Source organism: Barbus barbus (genome assembly GCF_936440315.1).
Source record: "Barbus barbus genome assembly, chromosome: 42".
Lineage (NCBI taxonomy): Eukaryota > Metazoa > Chordata > Actinopteri > Cypriniformes > Cyprinidae > Barbus > Barbus barbus.
The window spans coordinates 17,130,965-17,155,838 of record NC_136720.1 but is presented as its reverse complement, the minus strand read 5'-3'; the positions used below and the strand labels follow the sequence as shown (position 1 = coordinate 17,155,838).

At 38.8% G+C, this 24,874-nt stretch overlaps 2 protein-coding genes across 4 annotated transcripts in view; one reads left to right on the top strand and one right to left on the bottom strand.

Annotated features, from left to right (window-relative positions):
* Positions 1–11,359, top strand: part of LOC306861789 (periphilin-1-like) — an 18,181-nt gene extending 6,822 nt beyond the window's left edge. Inside the window, exons 6-12 of one of the 2 annotated variants that reach the window (XM_079404269.1) lie at positions 135–272; positions 370–545; positions 754–846; positions 1,465–1,500; positions 3,203–3,279; positions 5,279–5,410; positions 10,402–11,353. In XM_079404269.1, the coding sequence (XP_079260395.1) occupies positions 135–272; positions 370–545; positions 754–846; positions 1,465–1,500; positions 3,203–3,279; positions 5,279–5,410; positions 10,402–10,596 (847 nt within the window). In that variant the 3' untranslated portion in view covers positions 10,597–11,353. Of the gene's footprint in view, positions 1–134; positions 273–369; positions 546–753; positions 847–1,464; positions 1,501–3,202; positions 3,280–5,278; positions 5,411–10,401 lie in introns of both variants that reach the window. The other variant, XM_079404270.1, reaches the window with a different exon arrangement.
* LOC306861787 (prickle-like protein 1) overlaps positions 11,196–24,874 on the bottom strand; it is a 27,771-nt gene continuing 14,092 nt past the window's right edge. The window contains exons 1-8 of one of the 2 annotated variants that reach the window (XM_079404267.1): positions 21,400–21,596; positions 18,814–18,995; positions 16,282–16,395; positions 15,567–15,701; positions 14,447–14,650; positions 14,167–14,353; positions 13,038–13,883; positions 11,196–12,948 (exon numbers count right to left, since the gene is read on the bottom strand). In XM_079404267.1, the coding sequence (XP_079260393.1) occupies positions 12,032–12,948; positions 13,038–13,883; positions 14,167–14,353; positions 14,447–14,650; positions 15,567–15,701; positions 16,282–16,395; positions 18,814–18,984 (2,574 nt within the window). In that variant the 5' untranslated portion in view covers positions 18,985–18,995; positions 21,400–21,596 and the 3' untranslated portion in view covers positions 11,196–12,031. Of the gene's footprint in view, positions 12,949–13,037; positions 13,884–14,166; positions 14,354–14,446; positions 14,651–15,566; positions 15,702–16,281; positions 16,396–18,813; positions 18,996–21,399; positions 21,597–24,874 lie in introns of those variants that run through there. The other variant, XM_079404266.1, reaches the window with a different exon arrangement.

Genomic DNA, 24,874 nt, shown 5'->3' with positions numbered 1-24,874 from the left:
TTACTTTTTTTGCTATCTTAATTTTTTTTTTTTTTTTTTTTTGCTAATGTTTAATAAGAAAAAAAGTGTGCGTCATATTTCTTATCCATAATGTGAATGCAAATATTTGTCTTATTTTTATTTTCCTGCCTCAGACCGAGCAATCGTGCAGGTCCTCCCCCGAATGCTCGAGTCCTGGGTGCTCACCCTCCTCCGCCCAGGTCTCTGCCTACAATAGCCCCTGATGCAGGAGACGACACCCTCATACAGGCCATAATGAACCTGGACCGGGGGTTTGTATTCAGATACGTTAAAAGTAAAATGCCCCATGTTATTCAGGGAACAGACACTCAAGAAAACTTTGCGTATCCATGCTCATCTCTCTCACAGGGAGGAGCGGGACAACTTGAGAAGAAAGGCGCCATTCCCTCCAGTACGTGAACGCTCTCCAGCTCGGCGGGACGTCCCCCCTTCCCCTCACAGTCGGTCGGGGTCCAGCATAAGCAGCCGCAGCTACTCACCAGAGCGGGGCAAAGTGCATCCTTTCCCACCTCAGCAGGGGAAAAGTATGAAAAATCTTCAGTCAAAATGCCTGTTCAATCACTACTCAGTATTTCTTTGGTTTTGATTTATATACACTACTGTTCAAAATGTTGGGGTTAGAATGGAAGTGTATATACTTATTATACACACATGTATAATAATGCATGATGGAGTTTATGACCTCAACATTTCAACCTCAACTCAACATTGTTTAATGCCAGGTGTTCGCAGGTATAGACAGTCGGCCAAACCTCTCTGCATTTCACTTGGAGAAATCTCATTGGCGGGATCTCCCACACACTCAGACTCTAGACGGTACAAAGGGTCAGTGCACAGCTTGAAGTGTAGTCTTTGACCTGGCGTGGACTATTTGAAACATGTAAAAGCCTGTTGATTGATTTAAAGGCTTTCTTGACTAATTTGCATGCAAGCACATTTTAATATGCCCAGCTGCAGAGTGGAAAGACCTTCCCTGGTTGCTTTATTTCTCTTATAAACTAGATAAATGTCCTAAATGCTTCCCAGACAAGTTTGATTTGAGTCATCGTGTTTGAAAATAGACAGGCTTGGACATGACTGCACCCAAGCGTCCACCGCAGACCTCCGATCACAGATGATGTCACTCAAAGCCTGTCCTATTAAAGACTGCCATCTGTGTTTGTTTCGCTGTTCTCTGTTACTATAATGAGATCCTCAGTAATAAGCTCCAGAGCGATGCTTCAGGCAGCCAATATTGGATGCATGTGTTAGGGGTGACATACCCCAAATGAGCGTCTATAGATTAAGCTGCTGTGAAAAGATGGAGCAGGCTTGCATGAGATCATATGATCTAACCTCTAATACTGATCAAAGAAATGCATCAAAAACGCCTGAATTATTGCTCACTGAAAAATACAGTTTTTGTTTGATCATGTACAAATATGTTTTCCTGTGTTTTTTCAGGATTTGAGGAGCCGTTAGTGCCAGGCAAGGGACCTGGTGAGTAAAACATTGTCATTTTGAGGGCATGTAGATTATGTGGTCATAATTATTATGCATCAGAAAGCCTGCATGAATTACATTTTGAAAAATGGTCATTTAGTCCACAACATAATATATTTTTTGGTAAAACAAATGAACATGGAATTCATGGAGAAAAATGAGAAAATATAAATGTGTATCTGTTTTACTGGATAACATACAGGCAGACATATCACTGGATATAAATAAACACAACAGTGTGGTTTTGAATCATCTTGATATGATTTATTTTGCAATAATGATTGGTTGACTGTATTTTTCCAATAATTACATGGCTACTTTCAAAATAAATAAAGTTGGCTACTTTTCCAAATAAAAAAAATTAATTGCAGATAATGGTGCTGTCAAAAAGTTTGGGATTGGTAAAATTATTAAAGTTTTTTAAATAAGTCTCTTATGTGCACCAAAGCTGCGTTTATTTGATGAAAAATACAGTAAAGATGTAATATTGTGTAATATTTTTACTATATAAAATAAATGTTTTAGCTTATATTTTAAAATGTAATTTATTCCTGTGTTGGTAAAGCTGGATTTTCAGCAGCTGTTACTCCAGTCTTCATTAACACATGATCTTTCAGAAATCATTCTAATATGCTCTGTTAGAAGAAACTTTTCTTAATTTTATCAACATTGAAAACCGTTGCGCTGCTCAATGTTTTTGTGTAAACTGATACACTGATTATTTAAATTTAAAGTTCAAAAGAGCAATATTTATTTAAAATAGCAGTCGTTTGTAACATTATTAATGTCTTTACTTTCTTGTTTGATGAATTTAATGCATCCTTGCTGGTTAAAAGTATTAACTTTAAAAAAAAAAAAACAACAAAAAAAAAAGAAAAAAACCTGCTCAAACGTTTGAATGGTAGTGTACCTAGGTATTCAGTCACCAGGGTACCATTTTATATGAATATTTTGGAAACCAAAACATGAAGAAAAATCATATTCCTCTTAAATCCTGATAAAGAAAGTTTATGGCTCACACACAAGGAGATTTTGTTTCGCTTTGCTTTATAAGTTAAAGGTCAGCCCGCAGTCACAGTAACTTGAGAGAAAGCGTTGCTAATCGCACCGTCGTAGAGCCTCGTTTTGTTTGTCTGCTTTCCTCTCACTTCCTTTGGCCGGGAATCGTAAAAAGTCCACAGGAGTGTGTCTGATCGCTAAACCTTTCCTTTTTCTCTAGCTTTCATCCGTTCCCTTTTTGCTTTTCTTTGCCAGATGTTTGATGTGCATGCATACGTCGCAAGGAGATTTAGATTGGAATCTTAAATCTGTGTAAATCTAAACATAACTTCTGGTTATAGCTCCAAATCAATTTAGCGAGCATTCCTTCATCTCTGGCCGAACGAATCCGTAGGTCACAGGAGAGGGTCACAGGGTGAAACTGCAGGCACCTGGCTGCGGTTTACCTGCAGGGAAGAGCCCTGATCGGCAGCAAGGGAACCACCTGGTTCTGTACACCAGCTGGATGTTCGGAAAGCGAGCAGGATCCGCTCCAGCATGTGAAAGCGTTTATGGCTCCAAATGAGTCATGCAAGGCCATATTCCGTAGCTTTCTGGGGGATGTTGATCCACGTCCAAACTATAGCTGCATTGTTGGCTTGCATCCTACAACAGATGCTTTGTTTCTTATGTTCTGATTCCAGTCTTTCATCTTCTACAGACAGGGAAAGGCCCCCCGGCCCCTCCGTGAGTGCATCACGAGACGGTTCGCCCCATAGCTCCGTATCAGTCACTAAGGTGAGTCGCTCACACACACACACACAGCTCCCGAACAGATGTGCTTACCAGAACACTCCTTTTCATCCACTAAAATAATAATAAGTGTGACATGCCAGCAACTTCAGCTGATGGTGAAAAAACGCAAATTAGTGACTGGAGATTCTTTCCTTCTTTTTGAAAAGCTGTTTGCTTGCGCTTTCCTCTCTCCCATATGATGGCTTTTAAAGGGTCCTGTTTGGCTTATGAAAGGCAAGCGGCCCGTGTCGTGTTTATTCAGACTGTAAGCACGATTCTGACACAAAACACGGCGGGTCGCTGAAGGAGAGTCATGGACCTCATTGGGCCACCCAGGCCGCAGCAAGGCTAAAAAAAGAGGGAGAAATCCATTAGCTCAACTCTCGGCCTTATCACAAGATCTTATCGGAGGCTCAGAGCACTCTGGACATACTCTAGGGAGCACTGAGAGTCTAGAATAATTTTGTTTAACTGTTTCTCTCATGCACTCTCTTCTCTTTCCTTTTTGAAGTGAACCGAATCTGAGAATAATCATGGTGAACATACACATTTTTTAAAAATAAGTTTTTAAAATTAAATTAAATTAAAATTAAACTAATAAAATTAAATAATTAATTTAATTTTACTCTCCTCTGTGAATATTTTATTATTTTATTTGTAATGCAAACTAGTTCTTTAGACATTGGCTTTCCTTACTTAAAAAGCCTGAGGAAAAAAAATAATTTAAGTTTAGGATATCGTTTTTTTTTATTTTTTATATATAATTTGATAATAGGTAATTGTGTGTGCATTTTAAATGTCACAAATGTAATATGTCATCTCTGTCACCCAAATTGTAAAGAAATTGTTCAGGATTTTTAGATATTTTCATAATTTTTTAGTAGCAACACCAGAAAAATTAAATGGTGTATTGTAAATGTGTGATGTGCAAAAATATTTCTTATAAAAAAATATTACTTTTTTAAAAATAATAAAAAAAGTTTTTATAATAAATAAAATATATCTATTATAAATGATAAAATATTATGTTAACATTATATTTATATATAAATTGTTTATAATAAATATAATGTTATGAATATATAATTTTTTTTTATATATAAACTGATAGATATTTAAGACATTTTGAATTTGATGATGACCCATATTGAGTGTTAGGAAAGGAAAAACACATTTTGATTAAACAAAAGTTGGAGGTTGCACCCAAACACATACGATTAGATATGCAAATAATGTTTTAAATATTTCAGTTTTGTTTTTTGTTTTGTCCCAGTACTCAATCAGTGTTTTGATTCAAGAATGCTTGAATCAAGCTTCCGTTTCAATCCAACATGACATGAAATGCTTTATTAAAGAACCTGTGTGAGTTTCTTTTGTTTGATCTCTTAGATTCACCTCTGAACCATGTACAGATGAAAGTTGTTTTTGGTTGTGGATGTCTCAGTCCTTCAGCCTTTGATCTTCTTCCATAGCTCTGTTCATGGGGTATTAGCTATAACCTTGTGCCTTAGATGAAAAGGCTTTGCCAGTGTAAACTCGGCCTGATAGGCGGTCTCTTAAATTCAACAAACACATTTGTTTTGTGGATACATTGTTTGAAGAACAAAGAACAGATGATTTTGCTTTGGTGGGCTTATATTTGTTTGTAATGCCTTTGCAGGTCTTGTCTTAAATCTATTTCTATCCCTGCTTATATCAAATTATTGTTATTAATTTGATTTTGGTTAATTAGTGTTGGACATTTCATTTTTTGAGACAAAAAGTAGTTTCAGGTCCAAGTCGTAGATCTAAATAGACAGAGCCAACTTGTTAGATTTTTATTTTTTTCTGACTTTTTTCCATTCTGTCATACAATGACGTTGTTCTGCATTGCCTGTTTTCTGTTTCGGAGAAAACAGGACTTTCCTGAATGTTGATTTCCAACATTTGTTGGGGTGTTTTACTCTGAACATGTTTCTGGATTAATCTAGCCTTTAAAAGCGCCTTGTCCTGTATACTACAGGAGGAGATGACCACGGTGGAAGCACCCACAGATGAAGTTCCACCCACCGTAGATGAAGCTTCCGCCGTAATGGACGACTTTCAAGAGCGACGAGCTCAAGCTATTGCTGCCAAGGCTCGGGAAATTGAGAAGGTTTGAGAAACGCCCCAGTCACTTTTGAGCTTTTGTTTCCATAGGTCTGAGAGTGTTTAAAATAGTTGGGAAAAGTGTGGTGCCATTTTTGTTTTAAATGGCCACATATTTGTTTTAATGCCTCCTGTTCAGGATGCTGTATATTATTAATAGGGTTGCCAGAAAGAGTTTTACATTTTAGGTTATTTAATGCATCGAAAGATTACATAATTTGTTATGTTCAACAACATCATTTAAAATAACATTTTTAATACTTTTGATCACTACCACTTGCATGCATTTAGTCTTTTTCCTTTCTTGTTGGTCATCACATTTACTAAGGAGATACAAAGGTAAAACATCTACTGTCTCAGCTTGGTCAGAACAATCGTAATAAAGTTCCTGGTCTCTCTTCTTCCTTTCCCTACTGGCCCTATTAAATGAAAGATGGGATCCTGCAGGAGTGGTGCGTCGGCGCTCCTATCGGCCCTCCTTTACATATCGAAAACAAATCAGATTTTTTTTATGTATGGCTAAGCTTTCCTCTTAATTCACAGGAAGCCCTTTGAATCAGTTTTAGTGTTTGAATAGCTCTTTGTATTCTCAATCACTTAAGCATCTTTTCCTGCATAAATGACTGACAGATCTACATTTCTGTAATTTGTTCAGGATTTTATTTTTTTCCGCACTTCTTTTGATGTGGCAGTAGAAGTGTGTTTTGATTTGCCCTGAACGCACATATTTCAGTGACAGTGTGTAGATGCCTTTCAGGCCAAAGCCTGTTATTTCACAAAGTGTGTGTGTTGTTTCTGTTTAAGTGTCCACCAGATGTTTAGCTTCTCCTTCAATCTGGTCTAGCCATCTCTACACTCTGCACTTTACCTTTTTCCAACAAACATTTAGCTGGCATGCACTATACAGCATGTTTTTTGGTTTATATATACTTGAACAATATACATCTAAAGGGGGCGTGGGACACAAAAGTAGAAATTTTGAATAATGTGACAGTTGCTCTTTTCCATGCAATAACATTGAGTTGATAACAAACTCAAATATTTTAAGTGTCAAAGCATCTGTACGACTCGAGCTAGTTTCCATGTCTTCTGAAACCATATGATGGCATACAAGCAAGAAAACCATTCATCTCTTTGATTCAAACATGAGTTTATGTGATTAGACAGAATTGTTTCTGCACTCAAAACTTATCTGAATCATTAATTCATGAGTTGGACTGATCCAGTTCTTGAGTTCAACACTGACTCAGTGATCTGTTCACAGCATTTAATGGTAAATTCTGTAAAAACATTAATTCAAGTTCAGTGTGTTTCTAACAAGCGCTATCATATGGCTTCAGAAACCTTGAAGTATAGTGAAGTCATGGACCACTTTTGATTCTTTATGGTACTTGTGCATCCATTTTGCAGCGTGAAAGCCTCATCCACGTGGGGACCAATTAAATGGAAAAGGCCAACCAGTACAATTTTTCAAAATTTTTACACCAAGAAGTGTAATTTATAATTAAACTATTTTAGTTTTTTTGTTTTTATCTGTTCAGTCTTATGGTCTTCTTTTTTTTTGTTAGTTATGTTTCATCTTGGCAGAGAGCATATACTTTAAACAAGTTCAGTGCAAGTCATGCTCAAAGAGGAATCAAGTTGGCTCTCGATTGTTTTATTTTGACCAGCAAGACGTTTATTTTACAGATGAGCCCGTGTGATTCTAACGAGACTGAATTCCTTACTGCTAAAGTACTGTAAGTAGGGCATATTTGTTGTGATAGTTCTGGAGTCCACGGTGAAGCTTAATCTAGGTCTGAAGCAAGGCATTTGAGGTCCATCTGGGATGTTTGATTCCTTCGTTCTTTAATCGCGTTTGATGTTTCTGATCTGAAAATGTCAGCTCAAATAAAATAGACTGATGCACAGTTGCCCCCAAAGACCATTAATTACCCTTACATGATGTTTTGCTATGCTTAGGTTTTCTATGCTCCTGTTCCAGAGCACGGGCATTAGAGTATACTATATTAAGGTGAATATGCATCCTTAACAATAATTTAGGATTGTAAATTAGTGCTTTGTGGTTTTTAGTCCATGTACTTAGGGGCATCTATATGCTAATGTATGTACAGTATATTTCTTGACCGAATTCAATTCACAAGCAATTTCATTGGAGAAGTTCTGTTACTTTTAACCAAATTGCTGGGCGTGCAGCTGAATGTATTGCAATTTCACACGCTAAAACTTTATACTCAAAGCTTTTATATAATACACCTAACTTTGGTCTTGCACAACTAGAACTGAACTTTTGCTGAACCACTCTGAAAGTTATTAGTGTAAAGATTCTTTCCCACTTTTCCCTCCTTGTCTTTCCCGCCCTTCCTGAATAATTCTCTGCTATCTTTACCCGGAATCAGGAATCAGCCTCCCACAGTACAAAAATGACACATGAAAGGCTGAACAAGAATACACACACACTCTCTAGGTCCTGTTCAGCTTTTCTGTTTGATTGGGTAACAGAGGTGGGGTTCACAGGAAGTCTGCTCTAGGAAATCACTTCCCAGCATTCTTGGCATTGTTATGAATTATTTAATCTCAGTGTGGCTATGGTGGATTTGTATGTTTAAGGTTATCTCATAAATGGACAGCATAGCAATATGAATTAGAATCACAGTTGGTACTATTAAAATGTTTAATTTAATCATTACAAACCAGCAGAAAAATAGTTGCAAATAGAATAAATTTGCTTTAAAAATATTGTTCTTTCAGAACTTCCTGTTAACCTCTGCTTCAGATCATCCCTACGTACTGAGTTTAGTGGTGGTTTATTATGTACCTCAGAGTCTTTTCTACTGGAAATGTAGAAAGGTGATGACATTGAGATAACAGTACCATAACCTCCTGTTCTCATCTAATTTGAATTAAATTCTAGGCCACACATGCAGTTAACCCCCACATGGGCTCTCAGTTATATCAGATATTTATGGAAATCTTGTATACTGACAGGGTTAGGATCTGTAACTCATATTTGACTTATGATGATTTTATGCCTGGCAGAAAAACAAGAGAGAAAAAATATCAGAGAATATAAAGGTGTGGTCGCATTTACTGTTGTAAACTAAAATTTGAACAGGTAAAATCCAGTTAATTTAATAGGAATCTGTGATTTGTGAATTACCCATGCAGATTCACACAAACTCACTACATCAACAAACAGTGACTTCAGATTCAAGAGTGCATATTGACTATTGAACAATTGACCTTTTTGTCTGCAAAAATTTGCTGGAAATTTGCTAATGTGATTTTGCCTTTAGACACACTCTATTGGCTTGAGCCAGTAAACAGCCACCCAAAAACTTTTCGAAACACCTTAGCAACTGTGTAATGTCTGGAAACCACACACAATTTATCACTGTGTTTCCAAGTTTTGCAAAGGCAAGCAGTGCTACTGCTACCACTAGTTTAAACTTTTACTTATTTAGTATATAGTACTGATCTAAATGTATAACTAACATTATTTTCAACCTGTTTTTTTAAAAATGGCACGTAGGCTACATGGCTCCAGCAACCAGGTTAATTGACTGAGCGTTAATGCTATTTAAACAGTCACACAGATTGACTATTATCTGCGGTCTCTCTTAACCTGCAGCCTCAGGCTACTGAGTACTTCCTTTCTACATTTATCCATTCTATTCTGGAATGTTCTAATTGACTATTAGAGTCTTCTCATTGAACCTATTCGACTTAATGACTATTAGAGGCAGTTCTCACAAAAGAACTCTGGGCTTTGTGTGTGGGCCTTGGTGATTCCTGGAACCAGGTGATCTCATTTTACTAGAACTTGACGCAGCCATGGGAAAGAGCCCTTATGTTAGAAGCTAATGAGGAGCTCACTGCTAAAAATATTAGTCAGCACATTTAGTTGGGTGGCCACATTTCTTTTCCAGACTTGTGGGGGCAGGTAGCAGGAACCGTGGAAGATATGCATTGTCTATTTTCGTTTAATTATGCCCAAACTTTTCAGTTCCTGTTATATTTTAAGTACTTCCAAATGTTGTTGTATGGTTATGCAATATCAGGGCCATGTCAGAAACTGAGATGTTTAACCATCAGTTTCTCTCAGTTTTGGTTGGGTGCATTGTGTTGCTCTGTACCATTGTAAAGTCATGACAGTCTAATTTTATCACTGTCACCTGATGTAAATTGTAGAGTAAATTTCAAGATATGATCTCCAGCTATAAGTTACATGTCCTGCGGGCTGTGTGTGAGTGAAGGTAATTGCAGAGGTTTTGCAGACTCCCTTGGGTCTGAAGCATAGCTTTGATGTCCAGAAGTGTTTGATTATCCAACCACAGTAAACATAACTGAGCTCTGAGAGTTTTGGTTTGGGGCTTTGTTATATCGTCTGGATTGCAGATCAGAAATGCAGAATGTTCTCCCAAATACAGAACAAAACCGCTCTCCATCCCTATGTCTTCTGTGAACAGAAATAGATTAAAGATGCTTTCATGGTCTGTTGTATGAGATGGGTCTTGAGACTGTGTCGTGATTGACAGCACAATGCATTTGCCATAAAAGTAAAGCACAAGCAGAGCATATTGTTTCCAATTAGATTAATGCGGCATCTTTGCTGCTTAAAAATGTAATGTTAAATGCATCTTTTCATTTATTTTTCAAGGCCAATGAAAATGTTAACAGGGAAAATACATATCTGAATGCTTTGCTCATCAGAAAAAAATCTTATTTTGAGCTCCAGGATGAATTATTATCATCAAGAAATTGTTGTCTGAGCTTGTCAAGGCATGTGCTTTTATGTCGGTTAGAAAGCCAAATGGAAAAGAAAATCACATTTTACAGTGCCACATTTAACACACTTTAAGGATGAGGTCTAAGTAACTAGATATGCGCATACACTGTTTTGCAGTGATTGGGGATTGCCATTGACATTTGTGTGTACATTGTACATGTTAGACAATATTACTGCTTTATAATTTCAAACATTGGGCTGTTTTATAGGTCTATCGTCAGGACTGTGAGACGTTTGGCATGGTGGTGAAGATGCTGGTGGCTAAGGAACCCAGCTTAGAAAAGCACCTGCAGAACCCACTAAAAGAGAACCTGATAGAGATCCGTGAGCGATGCCTTGATGACTTGAAAAACTTCATTGCTGAACTCGATGAGGTGGTACGACAGCCTGAACCTGCTGTCTAAGGTGGCCCCATTTTACTCAACCAGCGGTTTTTTTTGTGTGTAACCCCCCCACCCCTCTGTAACTACACAAAAGTCCTTCATTGTTTTTTATGGTTTATGTAAAGACCAGTGTGCTGAGTGTCCACCTAAAAGAAGTCTTCTTGGTCTGCAACGGGGCAAGGAAAATCTCTTTATGTATTTCATTTATGCAGTTCCGTTCATCCATTGACACTAGTCGATGCTAGGTTGTATAATCTTTTTGTAACCTTTCAACATTAAGATTAATAAAAAAAAAATTGATGGCAAACACTAGGAAAGCAGTGCCAGAAGAGGGTTTGCTCTATTTCTTATTAATTGCAGAAGCTATAGAGATTATTAACCCACTGAGGAGATTTACTAGATGATGGTGTTCTGATCAATTGTGTATAAACTGAAAGGGTTCTATGTTGTTGCCAATTAATTCACTTGCATTCGAACCAGTGAGAAAAGTTGAAGAATGAATAATGGTAAGTAATCTTTATGGGTTCAGCAAATTGCTGCTATCTGTAATACTGTTAAGCTGTGCAGCTGACAATAATGCATTTTCATCTTTTTTTTTTTTTTTTTCATATTTTCCGGCCACTGTATTGTGAAAACCCAACACAAGTATTTGTGTAGTTTTTCCTTTGTGTAGTATTAAAGAGTCTTGAACCTACTACAATGCATGATTTTCCTTTTGATTTAAGCCCCTTTTGTGATTGAATGTTTGTAATTAAATAAAGTCGCTATGTTTGGTAATCTTTTTAATTTTTTTAATTTTATTTTTTTCAAGCAGCCTATGAACAAATGAGAAAAATCAAGGTGCAATGGAATGTATTAAATCGCTCTTGAATTATTTTATTGACATCTTAATGTTAAAAAGGGATAGTATGTTACCTGTGGTGAAATGTACATAATAGAGAGAAGATTCCCCAAACACTGTTTTAAGCACGTAAGTATATTGCAGACAGAAACATGTTTAAGGGTGCAGTTATTACACCTGCAGAGTAACATAACGAGGCCATTAAGCATATGAATAGTGCATTTATATATATTTTGCATTTGCAAACCCCTGGTCAATAAAATGGCAAACCTCAATTTTGTTGAACAATAATTATAACTCCATCTGAGGCCAGGAATCGTGGTAATTAATCATTCAACATATTTGGATATAAAAATATCAGAATTCCAATCTTAATTTAACAAATATACATTGCTTGCACTATTAAATAATTATTTAGTCTACATGCTACTCAAGAAATGTTGCTTTTTTGGGAATAATGGTTTTGCTATACAATGTACAAGGCAATATTACATTGTTCAGACCAACAGCAACACAACTGACCCTCCGTACTTGTAAAGAAAACTTAAATCTCCAGGGAAAAATCACGCTTGTGTATGTTCCAGCTGCAGCAGATGCAGGCTTTCAGTCTAAAGTCTAAGAAATTATGCAGTTCTTGCCCTTATGACCTTTCTTTTTCAGTTTGGTCCGTGAACCGAAAGGAGGTGTTAAAGCAGTGACGCGAGTCGGATAGTCGTCTGTGCAATAATGAAAACTTTGAGATCGGGGTTTGGGAATTGGCTGACCAAGAAAGAATCCCTCCTCCTCAGACTCTGAAGATGAAGAGGAGCATGTTGAACACCAGTCATCATCATCATCGTCACAAACGTTTTGGAAGTGGTCCATTCGGACCATGCCCTGCTGAGCAAAGTCTGATGGGGCTTGATGATAAGAGTGCTGACTGTGTGCCGAGTGATTTAAAAGAATACCGTTCCTGGGCTCTGGTATGCTTGAGCTGATTATCTGAGGCACAACATGCAATTTACCCCGATTTTTGGAAGGCAGGTGCAAGGCATTTTCTGAACGTGTTTTCCGGCCCTGTCTGCGTTTGTGATGTCTGTTAGCAGGACGCCTCTGTGGCTCTTCCTCCATGTGATAGGTCCGTCTGCGAGTTCTCTCGCTCGTTGGTGCTGGCCTCAAGCCTAGTCCGCCATAATATCCTTTATCCATAACATCGTCAGAGAACTTCACTTGCTGAGGTCTGGATTGGGACTGAGACTTGGTCCTTCTCAGCACTGGAAGATGCAGTGGAGAGGGTGGTTCCTCTCCAAAATAAGGTGGAATTCTGTCCTCCTCTTCCTCGTCTTCTCTCTCTCCTTGCCTCAGTGTCTCCTCACGGTCCAGCTCAGAGGTTAAACTCCTCAGGGAATTAGCGCTTCTGTGGAGCATTGAGGAGTTTAGTGTGCCCATGTTACTAATGTTATCACACTCATCCATCTCTCTCTCTTGGTCTTTCATGTTTTGGAGGGAGTAGATGGTCTGTCTGTCTTTGCTGTCTCCATTCCACGAAGCTCCTGAGAAATGGAAGACATGTAATGAGTAATTAAGATTAATTTAAGAAGGAACAGGACTGATAAATGCTGTTTGAAATTTCCATTCCTACCTGTAATATTTGAGAGAGCTAGAGAATCCATAGAGTCTCCAATGTTGAACTCTGCCTTCTGGAATTCATTTGTAATGCACTCCAGTGAGTCTTCATACCATTGCCTGGGCTCAGACCAGAATGCAGATACTGCTCCCTGATCCATCTCCAGCTCTTGAATCTTTCTAGCACTAGCTGGACCAGGGTGACTACCATAGGCAGAGTCTCCAAGTCCATCCTGAGACTGGGCCCAATACATTTCTGTGTGGTGTTTCTTACTTGCCAAATTATGGCTGCTGATCTTCATTTCTGGTTTGGTCCTGTTGGTCTCAGAGTCTTTCATCATCCATGGCTCGGCCGGCCTGGTGTCCTCCGTGTGAATGACACCACGATCTCCAAATTTCAGTAGCAGCTGAGTCATGTAGTCTTCATGCTCAGCCCAATCTTCCACACAGTCCTCAGGGCCTTCCTGCTCATCACGGTCTCTCCAGTAGTTGTCCTCTGCAAAGTTGATTCTTTCCAGTTGATGACACACAGTCTCTGTGTTGTCACCACAGAGACTGGAGGTCCTGTATTCTGTTGCTGAATAGAGTTTTGTCTGCTGGCACTGCTCTGTAGGGCGACTACTCTTGCCCATTCGTATGCTGCGTCGAGATTCCCGTGATCTGGCAGACTGAAAAGCTGAATCTGAAGAGTCAGAAGCATGGACGTCCTCACCTAGGCTACAGTCTTTAGAGCAGTAGATCCGCCCCTCTTTTGGAAGGAAGGGGCAGCCCAGTAGGGATGTTTTGCATTGGGCACAACAGAAGCATTTGTCAGTAGCATGCCAGTGTACACCCTCATAAGTCATTTGAGCATGGTCGACTCCTGAATAAAAGGTAAATCAGCAATTAAGAAATGCTGCACTTTTTCAACCAGATGTTCATACAGGTGTAACAGAGTTGTCCAGTCCTGCTCTCGGAGAGCCACCTTCCTGTAAAGGTTTGCTTCAACCCTAATTAATCAGCCATTAACGTCTTCAGGATTACTCAATACCTTCTAGCAGGTATGTTGGACAAGGTTGAAACTAAAGTCTGCAAGAAGGTGGACCTCCAGGAGCAGGAATATACATCCCTGCCAAACAGTTTCAGTTGTTCCGAAAGTAACTCACCAATATTTTCCCCACAGGCCTCACAGTACTCTGCATATAGTGACTCGAAGCATCCACAGCAGAAGGGACGGCCATCCTTCATGATGTACCTCTGTCCTCCTAGAATAGTCTCGCACTCAAAGCAAGAGAAGTGTTTCATATGCCAGTGACGACCTTCAGCTTCAGTGCACTCGTCAGCAAAGATTATCTATGAAGAGACACAAAATTAGAAATTCGTATTGGCTATGTAAATTTAGTTTCTTTGTATTTTGGTCCTTTAGAAAATGATATATATCCTCACCTCATCACAAGCTGAACACCGTGGCTTCAGAAGCCCTGCATGGTGTCTACCACAGTAGATTTTGCCATTGTGGTAGAAATAGATGAGATCTACCAGAAGTTCTTGACAGGTGGAGCAAGTAAAGCATGCTGGGTGCCAGCAAGATCCGGGGCCTGCTCGTGAAGCAAACACCGCCATCTCTCCACCCTTTATGTTCTCTTTACACTGCAATTCAAAATAAGATTTTATGAGAATTAAATTCTGGTGTATGGCTGCTCTGGTCATACAAAGTCAATTTACAATGTACTGGGCTTTATTCTGCATTCTTCTTCGGAACAAAGACATTAAGATTTAATTTAAATAGACCCCCATCTCTGTTGAAATGGTCTTCTAAAGACCAACTGAGCATGACCAAATGCATGATCATGGTCTTTTTATAAGTACTTTTGCCAAAATATTAATTTCACAGCTGCTTCCCATTATTACTACATGGCCGTTGGCCTTGGAAACAGGGGTGTTGAGTGTCCCACAAATTTATTTCGGCAACGGAAACCAGAGCCCCGAGATTAGCACTGCTCTGCAGTGTCTTGTGTGGCAATTTGTGGTGAAGGGATACATCTGTTTTTCGGCGGTATTATGATGCTAGACTTTTTTGGTTTGTGTTTATAAGTCTTCTCAACAGGAAATAACCCTCTGAACTGGCTCTCATGTGCTTACTCCAGCCCCTGAAGGAGATAGTCTTCAGCCAAAGATTGTGTGTTGTAATACTTAATCTTTTCCATGAATTTTCTCTGTGCTTTGGTTGTCTTTAGGCCATAATTGGACCATTTGCCCGATTCCAAGTTATCTGATTTGCCATGACAAGTCAACACTGTTTCCAAGTGAATGTACCATGAAGCAGAAACTGCATTTTCATGACCGTAAGTAGATTTGATATGGCCAGAATGAATGGTCACAGGAATGACTATGTATCTTCCTTCAAGTGTGGCAGTTGTTTGAATGAGTGTACATTAAAGACATTCACAAAATCACCTTTAGGAGTTTTAATGTGGCCTCTTTCATGCCCTATCTTTAATTTTGATATTTGCAAGATAAAATTTTTACAGATGGTGGAAAAAATACCAGGAACGTTTATGCATACATGCTCGCAAACGTGCTGCAGGGCTCTGGGAAGCAGTTTTGGTGTTCCCCTTCCAAGTGCCTCTTTCTTCCTCTGAATGCTGAACATGTGGAGTTCTCGTCTCTCATCATCACTGAGGGACTGGCAGTATCGGATCTGTGTTGAAGCGAAGGTAAAAAAGATTTGTTTAAATGAATAACAGATGAATAGCTGATATAAGTTTTATCAAAGGCTTCATCCTCTTTTTTTTTTTTTTTTTTTTTTTTTTAAGGGGTGGGAAAAGTTTGCATTTGACGAAAAAGTCGTGAGTTTCTTTTCTAGGGCTAAGTTAAAAAGTACACAAATTGACCTCAAAGTTTACAACAGACTTGTGGAACTCGTACAAGATGACAAAAGACAAACAGTTTGCTCTGTTTGGCCCTGCAGGGGGGTAAACAATGATGCCACACGTGAAGAGCCTTTTAGATCTGTAACCCACAGTTATGCCAGGAATTTGCTAAAGTACACAGTACTAGGACTTACAGCAAGCACCATAAAAATCACAGAGGAACATTTTATTGCTTCTAGAGGAAAGGAGAAAGATACCCCTCTGTGATAGTACTAAAACATCTTTGTATGTAAACTTTAGAGGGATTTGTATGCACTTCTATCTTTGAGATTATAAAGTCCTCTAGTAAGACCATTGTGTATTCCAGCAGTCATCTGTCACTTTTATCGTTCGTTTTTTTCCTCATACCTCATTGTCATGTGGTGGCAGCTGATAGAGTAGTTGTCTGATCCTGTTTTTTTCTCCTGGGCTGTTGACATATGGCACCTTCTCCTCTGGCAGGCACGAAAAGTAGATCTGAACCTGATGGGGAAAGAAGGCAAACAGAGAGTGAGAGGATTAGGGTTTGCTTTCAACAGCTGAAAGCTGAAATGAGACACCAGCCTCAATTGGTGCTACATCATTCAACCTGTCATACAGGCTTCTCCCGATTGTCTCCCCCAAAAAGGGGGAAGTGGGTATATCATTGACTGGGACAACGTTTTTAAACAGCGGTGTCTGTCAGTGGTGACCCTGAAGAATATTTATGGGGCGGTACGCCATTAAAGACACAAAGATAGATGCCTACTGGAATGTTCCTTGTGTTTAAGTGTAACTATCCAGATGAAGGCAGATTGTTATTTCTGTAGCAGTGGGGTTGGGATGTGAGTGGGATTCGATACGGAGAGCTGTCATACAAATTGCCCTAAATTCTCTCTAAACCTCAGGAATTATGCTTTTGCCTTCAAGTTACAGTTTCTTCCTCGTTGAAAGCTGATTGCAGTGCATTTCACAGAACTGAGAAAAGATCTTTCATGAGGATGTCAGGCCTCCCACTCCACATTTTGAAAAACAAGGAGAAGGTGGGGGTTAGAAAAACACATTCAGCTTCACTCCAGTCCCTCTTTCACTCTAGACCAACCTCCACCCCCGTTGGTTCTGCATGTGTGTTTGGGTATTGCCTTGTTTCAGGAAAGTGCCAACTAGTCCCTAGACACACTCTCGGTTCTGTTTGCTTACTGCACACAGCAGGGCAAGAAAGCAGGTTTTCTAAATGGCTGTTTTGTTGGGACTAGTGCTTGAACCACACAAGTACAATTCAAGCAGTTTAATCCAATGCACTGAGGAACACCAGCTTTGACAGTGGTAATATTTTTAAACTGGTAACACATTACAATAAGGTTCTATATGACACCTTAATCTAATTCAATAGTTAATTTGTACTTGTCTAATTCAATAGATGACTTAAAATATATTATTGAACATTATAATTTATGAATTCAAATTTAACAAATTAATGTGGTTTAAATGTTTATTGTGCATAAACTAAAACTTATTGTAAATTGTTACCTTTGAAACCACAGGGATCGTTACATAGTTTCAACATAATGGTGTAATGTGTTTTTTCAATGAACAATGTATTTGAGAAGTATTTACCAGACAATACAAGTTCTAGTAGGGCTGTGCAATTAATCGAATTCGATTGTCATGCGCATCTCGTCAGTAAAGCCTGTTCAGTGATTGGCAGTAAATCGCCATCACCTGCTTTCAGATGGAGCGGGAATTACTACACAGAGCCGTCGTTCACTGACAAGCTAGGCAATATCTCGTTCATAATCACAGACGAATCGCCTTCGATTATGAACGCGATGTTGCCTAGCTTGTCAGTGAACTATGGCTCTGTGTAGTAATTGCTGCTCCATCTGAAAGCAGGTGATGGCGATTAACTACTAATCAAGAAACCAGCTTTACTGACGAGATGCGCATGATAATCAAATTCGATTAATTGCACAGCCCTAAGTTCTAGCAAACATTTTTGATTAATTGGCATGCAAACTAAAAAATTGTAAAAAGTAATTTGATATATTTTTTGAAAACAATGCTATTAATTTTCCTGCCATAGTATGGCAGTAGTTTGTTTAAGCATTTTGCCATTTAATGACTTCACTTGCTGAGACTCGTCTCAGTGGGGAAATAAAATGCCTGCAACAGTTTGTACACCACAGGGAGGATTCAAAGCAATTACTGCTAATTCTCGTTCCTCACAATGGTATTTTTTTTCTAAGAAAAATGGTTGACTTTTCAACATAAATATTTTTCCTCCATAATTTTCCTATCTCTGTAGTTCTTTACTAGTTGTTTTGCCCTTTAAAAGTTTTCTGCTACTTTCAGCTGGCTTTGTGCTGCCCATAAACACCCTGTCAGTCAGATATAGGTCGCATGTGTGCTCAATGTCAAGGTTGAGAGGGTCCAGTCTCCACTCAGAAAGCTTGCCAGACTTTGCCCACGTCAAAGTGTACATTCATTAAGAGCTGTTGGCCTCCGTGCAAGGTCATGTGCAGTTGTGTTTCAGGGTAGATGAGATGCCAGAAATGCATGCATTGCCTAAACCTCACGTTCAGAAGCTCAGACATTCAGAAAAAATGTCATACCCAAGTGTGAAGGCAGCCATCAAACTTAAAAAGCTTGACTGGCTGGTTTTATATCAAAAACCTAAATTGGCTGAGAATCAGACTTGGAAGTAAAACCACGAAAAAGGAAATTTTTTAAATCGCCTGCTTCTGTCTGGCAAGAAATGTCTAAAAATTGTGGATTCAGAAAGGAAAAGACTCAAATTTTTGGATGTCTGCAGATAATTAACAGTATCAAAAGCATGAGTTATGCTTTATACTTCTAGTTACAGCTGTCTTGACTTTGGAGAGAAATCTATGCTTATAATGAGATATGAGGCTTAAGGTTTACCTGCTCAGGTCGTAGTCCAGGAGGAACCCATGTGTACTCCTCCAGAGCACATCCAGAGTCATCATCAGAGGTTGAGCTCCTCTGAAATCCTATTGCCACTTTGGCTCCTCTCGAGTCCATGTCCGGTGCCCGAGTAATGGGCCAGTTCCCTGATGTAGTCTCAAGACTCATCAGATGGGCTACTGTTCAGATAAAAAAAAAGAGAGAATTTAGATTTTAAAGTTTGATACCCAAAATTTACAGCTGCATCTATTTTGTGAAATATGCATTATCCTTAGGGGGAAAAATGTTCTCATAACATCTTAAAATGGAGATGGAGAGCTTTGAGAATTGCCAGATATTTAAAACGAAGGGAAGTTGTGCTTTGAAATGTCAGCAGAGTCTTGCCTTTTAGGCCAAGCCTTAAGCTTGCAGATAAGATGTCAAAGTGTATACGAAGCAGGATTAAACACTCGTGGCTCTTTCTCCAAGCTTTCTTTATCTTGATGCTTAAGCATTTCAGAGTACTTTCTGTCAGATAATATTCCTTTGGTCCCAAGGTGTTGAAAAGAACACTCCTCCTTCGTGTTTTGAATTGCAAATGAGCCCGATATAGTGTGTGAACACCCTTGTTTGGGTTGGGGTTGGAGCTTCACAAGCCCCCTCTCAGCTTGCCCCCGAGTCACAGAGAAAGTCCTAAGAACTTTTAGTCCATTATGTGATAGATTACAGATTGAATGTTTTATCATAGGTCTTGATTGCCCACTATAAGTTTAGATGGTTTCTGGTCTTGTGCATGTTACGAGTTATCTGTTATTCCCAGTATTTTAACTACCCTAAGAAGCAAAGATAATAGATTTGCAATACAAAGAGGCATCGATAGGTAGGGATATCTTGGGGCAGATAACAATTTCCCTGTTCTCTTAATGGAAAATGTCATTTGGATTGCCTCGATCACAATACAGCTCACCTTCTATGACCCCGGTCAAATGCGAATTCATTTCTCACATGAGTGCCCAGTAACTTCTCAGCAATTACCACACCTGAATGACAATGAATGGTCAGATCCACATCCAGTCCTCTGAACCAAGCAATGAAAAAAGTTCCATACTAGGATTTTAAATCGTTATGAATGCCTAAAGAAACCTGAATTAATTTAGGGATGTCTACATTTTAAAAAATCTGTTTGAATAATATATATATCTAAAGGCTTTGGTATTTTCTCTGCTAACTTTTTTTTTTTTAAATGTCTTGGAGAGTAGGAAATGCCTGCTGTGGCTTCCAGGGCCAACATACACAAGCACTCACATTACACCTTGTCACTCTTTGGCACCGACACAATGTGTGGCTTTGTGGCAAAAACAGAACGGATCTACCCTGCCCTGTTTTCAAAGGAACATACGTTGGAGGAAAGGAACATTTGAAGAGAGGTCGTTTTTTTCAAATTTGCAACAGCAGAGAAATGTAAACACGCTCCAGATGTATGCCACAGATCTGACTGGCACCTCAGACAGAAAAGTGTGCATTCAGCGCTGGCCGGGATTTACTGTGTCAAATATGAAACACTTATGAAATAAACACAGACTGGTTTGTGGATTAACTGAGGCTTGGATTACAACCATTCCACCTGAGGCTGAGATTCAACAAGCCTGGGCTTCATAGTGCCACTGTTGTCAAGCCTAGGATATGAAAGTTTCTCTAATGTAAAGTGTTGAGTAACCTAAGTGAGTTTGACATGCTACAAGCAACGGTGTGGCCACGCATTGATACATGCCACCCACATCACCCGCTAGTATTAAATTATACAGTTGTAATTGCTGCGTAAATGCATTTATGCCACCTCTGAGCAGCATTAAGCAGTGTAAAGAAACCTAAAAGCCACTTTTGCGATGTAAATTTGCCACTAGATAGTATAGTTCCCAGCATATATAAACCATGCATTAATCGGACTACCATTAGCCACAGCATCCAGCAGATAAAAAAAAAAAAAAGATAATGCATGATGTATTTAGTCCTTCAAATTTTTAATTATGCATTGTATCATGTAAACTTGGACAGAGGAGATAAATACCTGCTGTAGCTCGATTATACCTGCACATGTAATCTAGACCCCCAAATATTTGAATATTACATTACATTCCCCCAACACAATTAGTTCAGCAAATTTTAAAGAACACTGGAATAAATTTTAAATGAATGGTTACTAGATATTTGATAATATAAAAAAAACAAGCTAAAAGAAAAGTTGAGAAAAATCCTCCCAAATATGAATGTTAAATTTTTAGACTTTCTCCAAATCTGATTTGAACGATTAGATCTCAAAATTGTCCAAAAAAACGAATCTCAACATCAGGTGTAAATGGTACTGAGATATTCCAAGTGTACATGTTGTGCCCCCTTACATCTCTTTTTTTTTTTTTGTGAGCACTTCTCATCTCAGCTCCATAATGCCAAAACTTCATATGACCATAACATGTTATTTCAACTGCTGCTTTCTATCTGTCATCAAATATTTATCACTCAATCAGTCTGACTGTATAGTCTAGAATTTAATATTTACAGTGAGAGCCTAGTTTAGACTTGATTGCATTTCGAGAAGCATCTTACCTATGTGTATCGCATCCTATAGCATTCAGGAAAAGCCTCCAATTAGTGCAAGTTACAGAGGAAGAGTCTAGCAAGCATGTCCAGAACAATATCAGGTACATTCCATCTAAATTACCCTGAGGGTTTGTAACTTGGATAGTCAGTGAGAATGCAGTTGTTTCCTGTGTTTGTGAACACGTTGAAATGAATGCATCGATGTGTGTGCCAAGTAGCATGTCTTCTTGTAGTCAGACCCCCCCCCCCCCCCCCCCCCCCGGGCCAGCCCCCCTTCACACTCAAGCCCTCCCCCTACACTTCAATCTGAAATCCACCCCCATCCCAAAACAACCCTCATCCAAATTCCTGCTGTAAGAGAGCTGTCCACATCCCACGGCAAACCCTCTTCAATCCGCAGAGCCATTTGTTTTGTTCCTAAACATTCAAAGTCAAGTACATCCTGAAGAGTTCATTCGCCATTGAATGTTGCATAAGTTGCATCAAGGGCTTGTTGTTTTCCACCAATGGCCAAGAGTTCCTGTTTTTTCTGCTACATTTATCATGTCAACCAAGAACAGAGAGTGCTCAGGAAATATATGTTAACCTCACAGAATCAGATATGGGATTGGAATAATGAATTATGTAACCTTTCAGTAAATTTGAAGTAAACCACTGTTGCAATATTTTATGCATGTGCATTTATGTCTAAAATTGAGGCATCCAGCCTTATGTTGTTTCAAACCTAAATGACAATCTTCTGTGTAACACAAGTTATTTTTTAAAAATGTCTGTTTTTTGTTGAAATAATAAAAGGCAGTGGGGTCCAGTGTTGTAGTCCAAAGGACCAATGTTGGGGTCCGAAGGACAGAGGGATTCTTTCAAATTTTCAAATTCCACTTCTGTGTTCTGCAGTTCATACAGGTTTGAAACAACATAAGGGTGAGTAAATGATCAAAGAATTTCTGGAATGATTCATTCTCATTCCATAATGATTCTTAATTTGGTACTTTTTATTAGTTGCTAGTGTTTGATTCACTACAAAGAACAAAGAGTCATTCTGTAGGGAATCAGACTACACTGATGATTTGGTTCCTTTTTAGTGAATCAATAACATACAGCACAACCAGAGTCATTTGTTCTCTTATCAGACAACAATGGTCATACGAGTTGGTTCCCAAACCTACTTGTGATTCTCTTCTCACAATTTCAAAGGCATTTCCATAAGCTCAATATCCCCCTCCTCTTCATTCCTTCAGACTGAACTCAGTGTGTTGACAGTAACGATGGCCCCAATGGCCGTCTCTCACCTCCACACTTCAATCGGATACAATGACCTTATTGTGTTGATTCCTTTCCAATTCTGGAATCTCACAATGGAAAAAGTCATATTCTTTCAAGAAGCTTTAAGAATAATGGTCAAAAAGCATAATAAGTTTTAGGGTTGTATTTGAGCTTATCTTTTTAAGAATTGCAGAGTGTATTTCAAGTGTTTAATGATAGATGTGCTGTTTTTATCATTATACTCACAAAACACAAAAGCTGGACCCTCCTCACATGCATCTCTGTTTGGTCATAGCTACTTCATCAAGATCCAGTCGAAATGCCACATTAAGCCTGTGTGAAACTGCTAGACTGAACAATTGCCAACTCATCCTAGTTAAATTTCAAGTTACCGTGAAGAACTCAAGCGTCTTCCACAACTGAGAGGTCGTTTTAGACAGCGAGATAAGATAGCAACAAGAGTCCAAGCGAACCAAGATGGATTCCTCTTCGGTTTGTGGCAGAAGCTGTGACGAACCACTTAACCATCAGGATGACCTTTGTTAGAAACCCCTTTCTCTTCTTAAGATGTTTATCAGGAACACCATCAGAATGACAGAAAATTCCACAGTGATTCTTAATAAGATAAATATGAAACCAAGAGCAATGAGAAAGAAGAGCCTTATTTTTCTAGAGAAATTACACCTTATTGTGAATGTTTATCTACACAGACAAAGAAACCACAGTTAACAGACCTTGTTCCCATCATTTCCTGGAGCAGGTTCACAACCCTTCCTGCTTCCTTAGAAAGCTTAAGTTGCAGCCTATTACCGCTAAACCCTGCACAGTTACCTCTGCACTATCTTAAAGGAAAGGGAAGCTACGTGCGAAACACCTAAGGTTCACATCCTCCTCTTCCCATTGTAAAATGGGCCGACCTTCCCCTGGCAACCCATTATAAGTAATAACGCATATTTCACCTCATTGCCACGCCAATTGACAAGTGTTTAAGAATGGATGCTGCCCCGCTGCATTCACATGTCAGTGCTACCTAACTAATGGCGCTTTTTTCACTGACCCCTGACCCCCGCGCACACCCTGCTCCCTCTGCTCATCTCTCTAAGTATTTAGATTTGCTCTTTCCTTCCCGTGTTAATGTCAAGACATCAAACTAATGGATCATGGCACAATTGGTCGCACGCAGCTGCTCCAGTTACAGCAAAACCAACATTTGTAAGTAAATACGGTCATGTTTGTATAAAAACAAAAGTGTTGGATGCCTAGCTAGGTTTTTTTGGATTTCAGCATTACTTCTTTTCTCTGCATTCAGGCTAAGCAATTTTTATCACAGCCTCTGCAGGGTGGTGATTGCGCTATTGATTTGATAACGACCGAATTGTAATGTCTCCCGCCGTATGTGTTTTAATTCACACTGTCAGAAAAACACATCAGAGTCTCTCTCACCTGACAACCGCAGACAGTCTCTCAAATACCGTTTCTTTAGATCAGTCATTCTGATTTGAGTAACACTGAGGATTACGGAGGAGGAAGCGAGGATGCATTGAATAGTCTTTCAGGGCATAACTGAATTGACACAGACTCGCTCTGACATATTTTCCCTGTCTGAGCATTTTTGTAATGTAATTGACAAACAAAAATGTACTCGACCGTGTGAAATGATGACTTTACGATCAAGCGGAGGCTTCTGCCAAACGGTTAATTTAGCATTGGGATGAACACCTACTAACGCCTGCTTTTAAAATATAATCATTTAGGACGAACGTCACATAACGTCATTGATGTTCATTACACAAGCCGCTAGCGTGGTTTGTATGCTAAGACGCTGACAGAAAGTAAAAGAGAAAAGAGGTGAGCAACAAATAATAAAGCTGTCTTTAGCTGAAAATATCAATTTTATATTCTTAGTTGTTTTAACAATGTTTTAGGTCCAATTAAGCTTGCAAAATCTTAAATGCAAGATTAGAATAAATAGATTTTTAGAAAGAAAATTTGGAAGGTTTTTTTTTGTATGTTTATGTATTCAAATGGTTTCTCATACGAGTTTAACTGTGGCAACTATGTATTGCAGGTAAATCCACTTTCATCTAATTTCTGCATGATCATTAAAATTCATTTCATTTTTCTTGACAAATTTGTTGCATTTGTGGTGGTCTCTTTAAAAAAGTGACAAGAACTTGACAGTGAGGGAAATTCAAATAATTTCCTTACAATTTACACA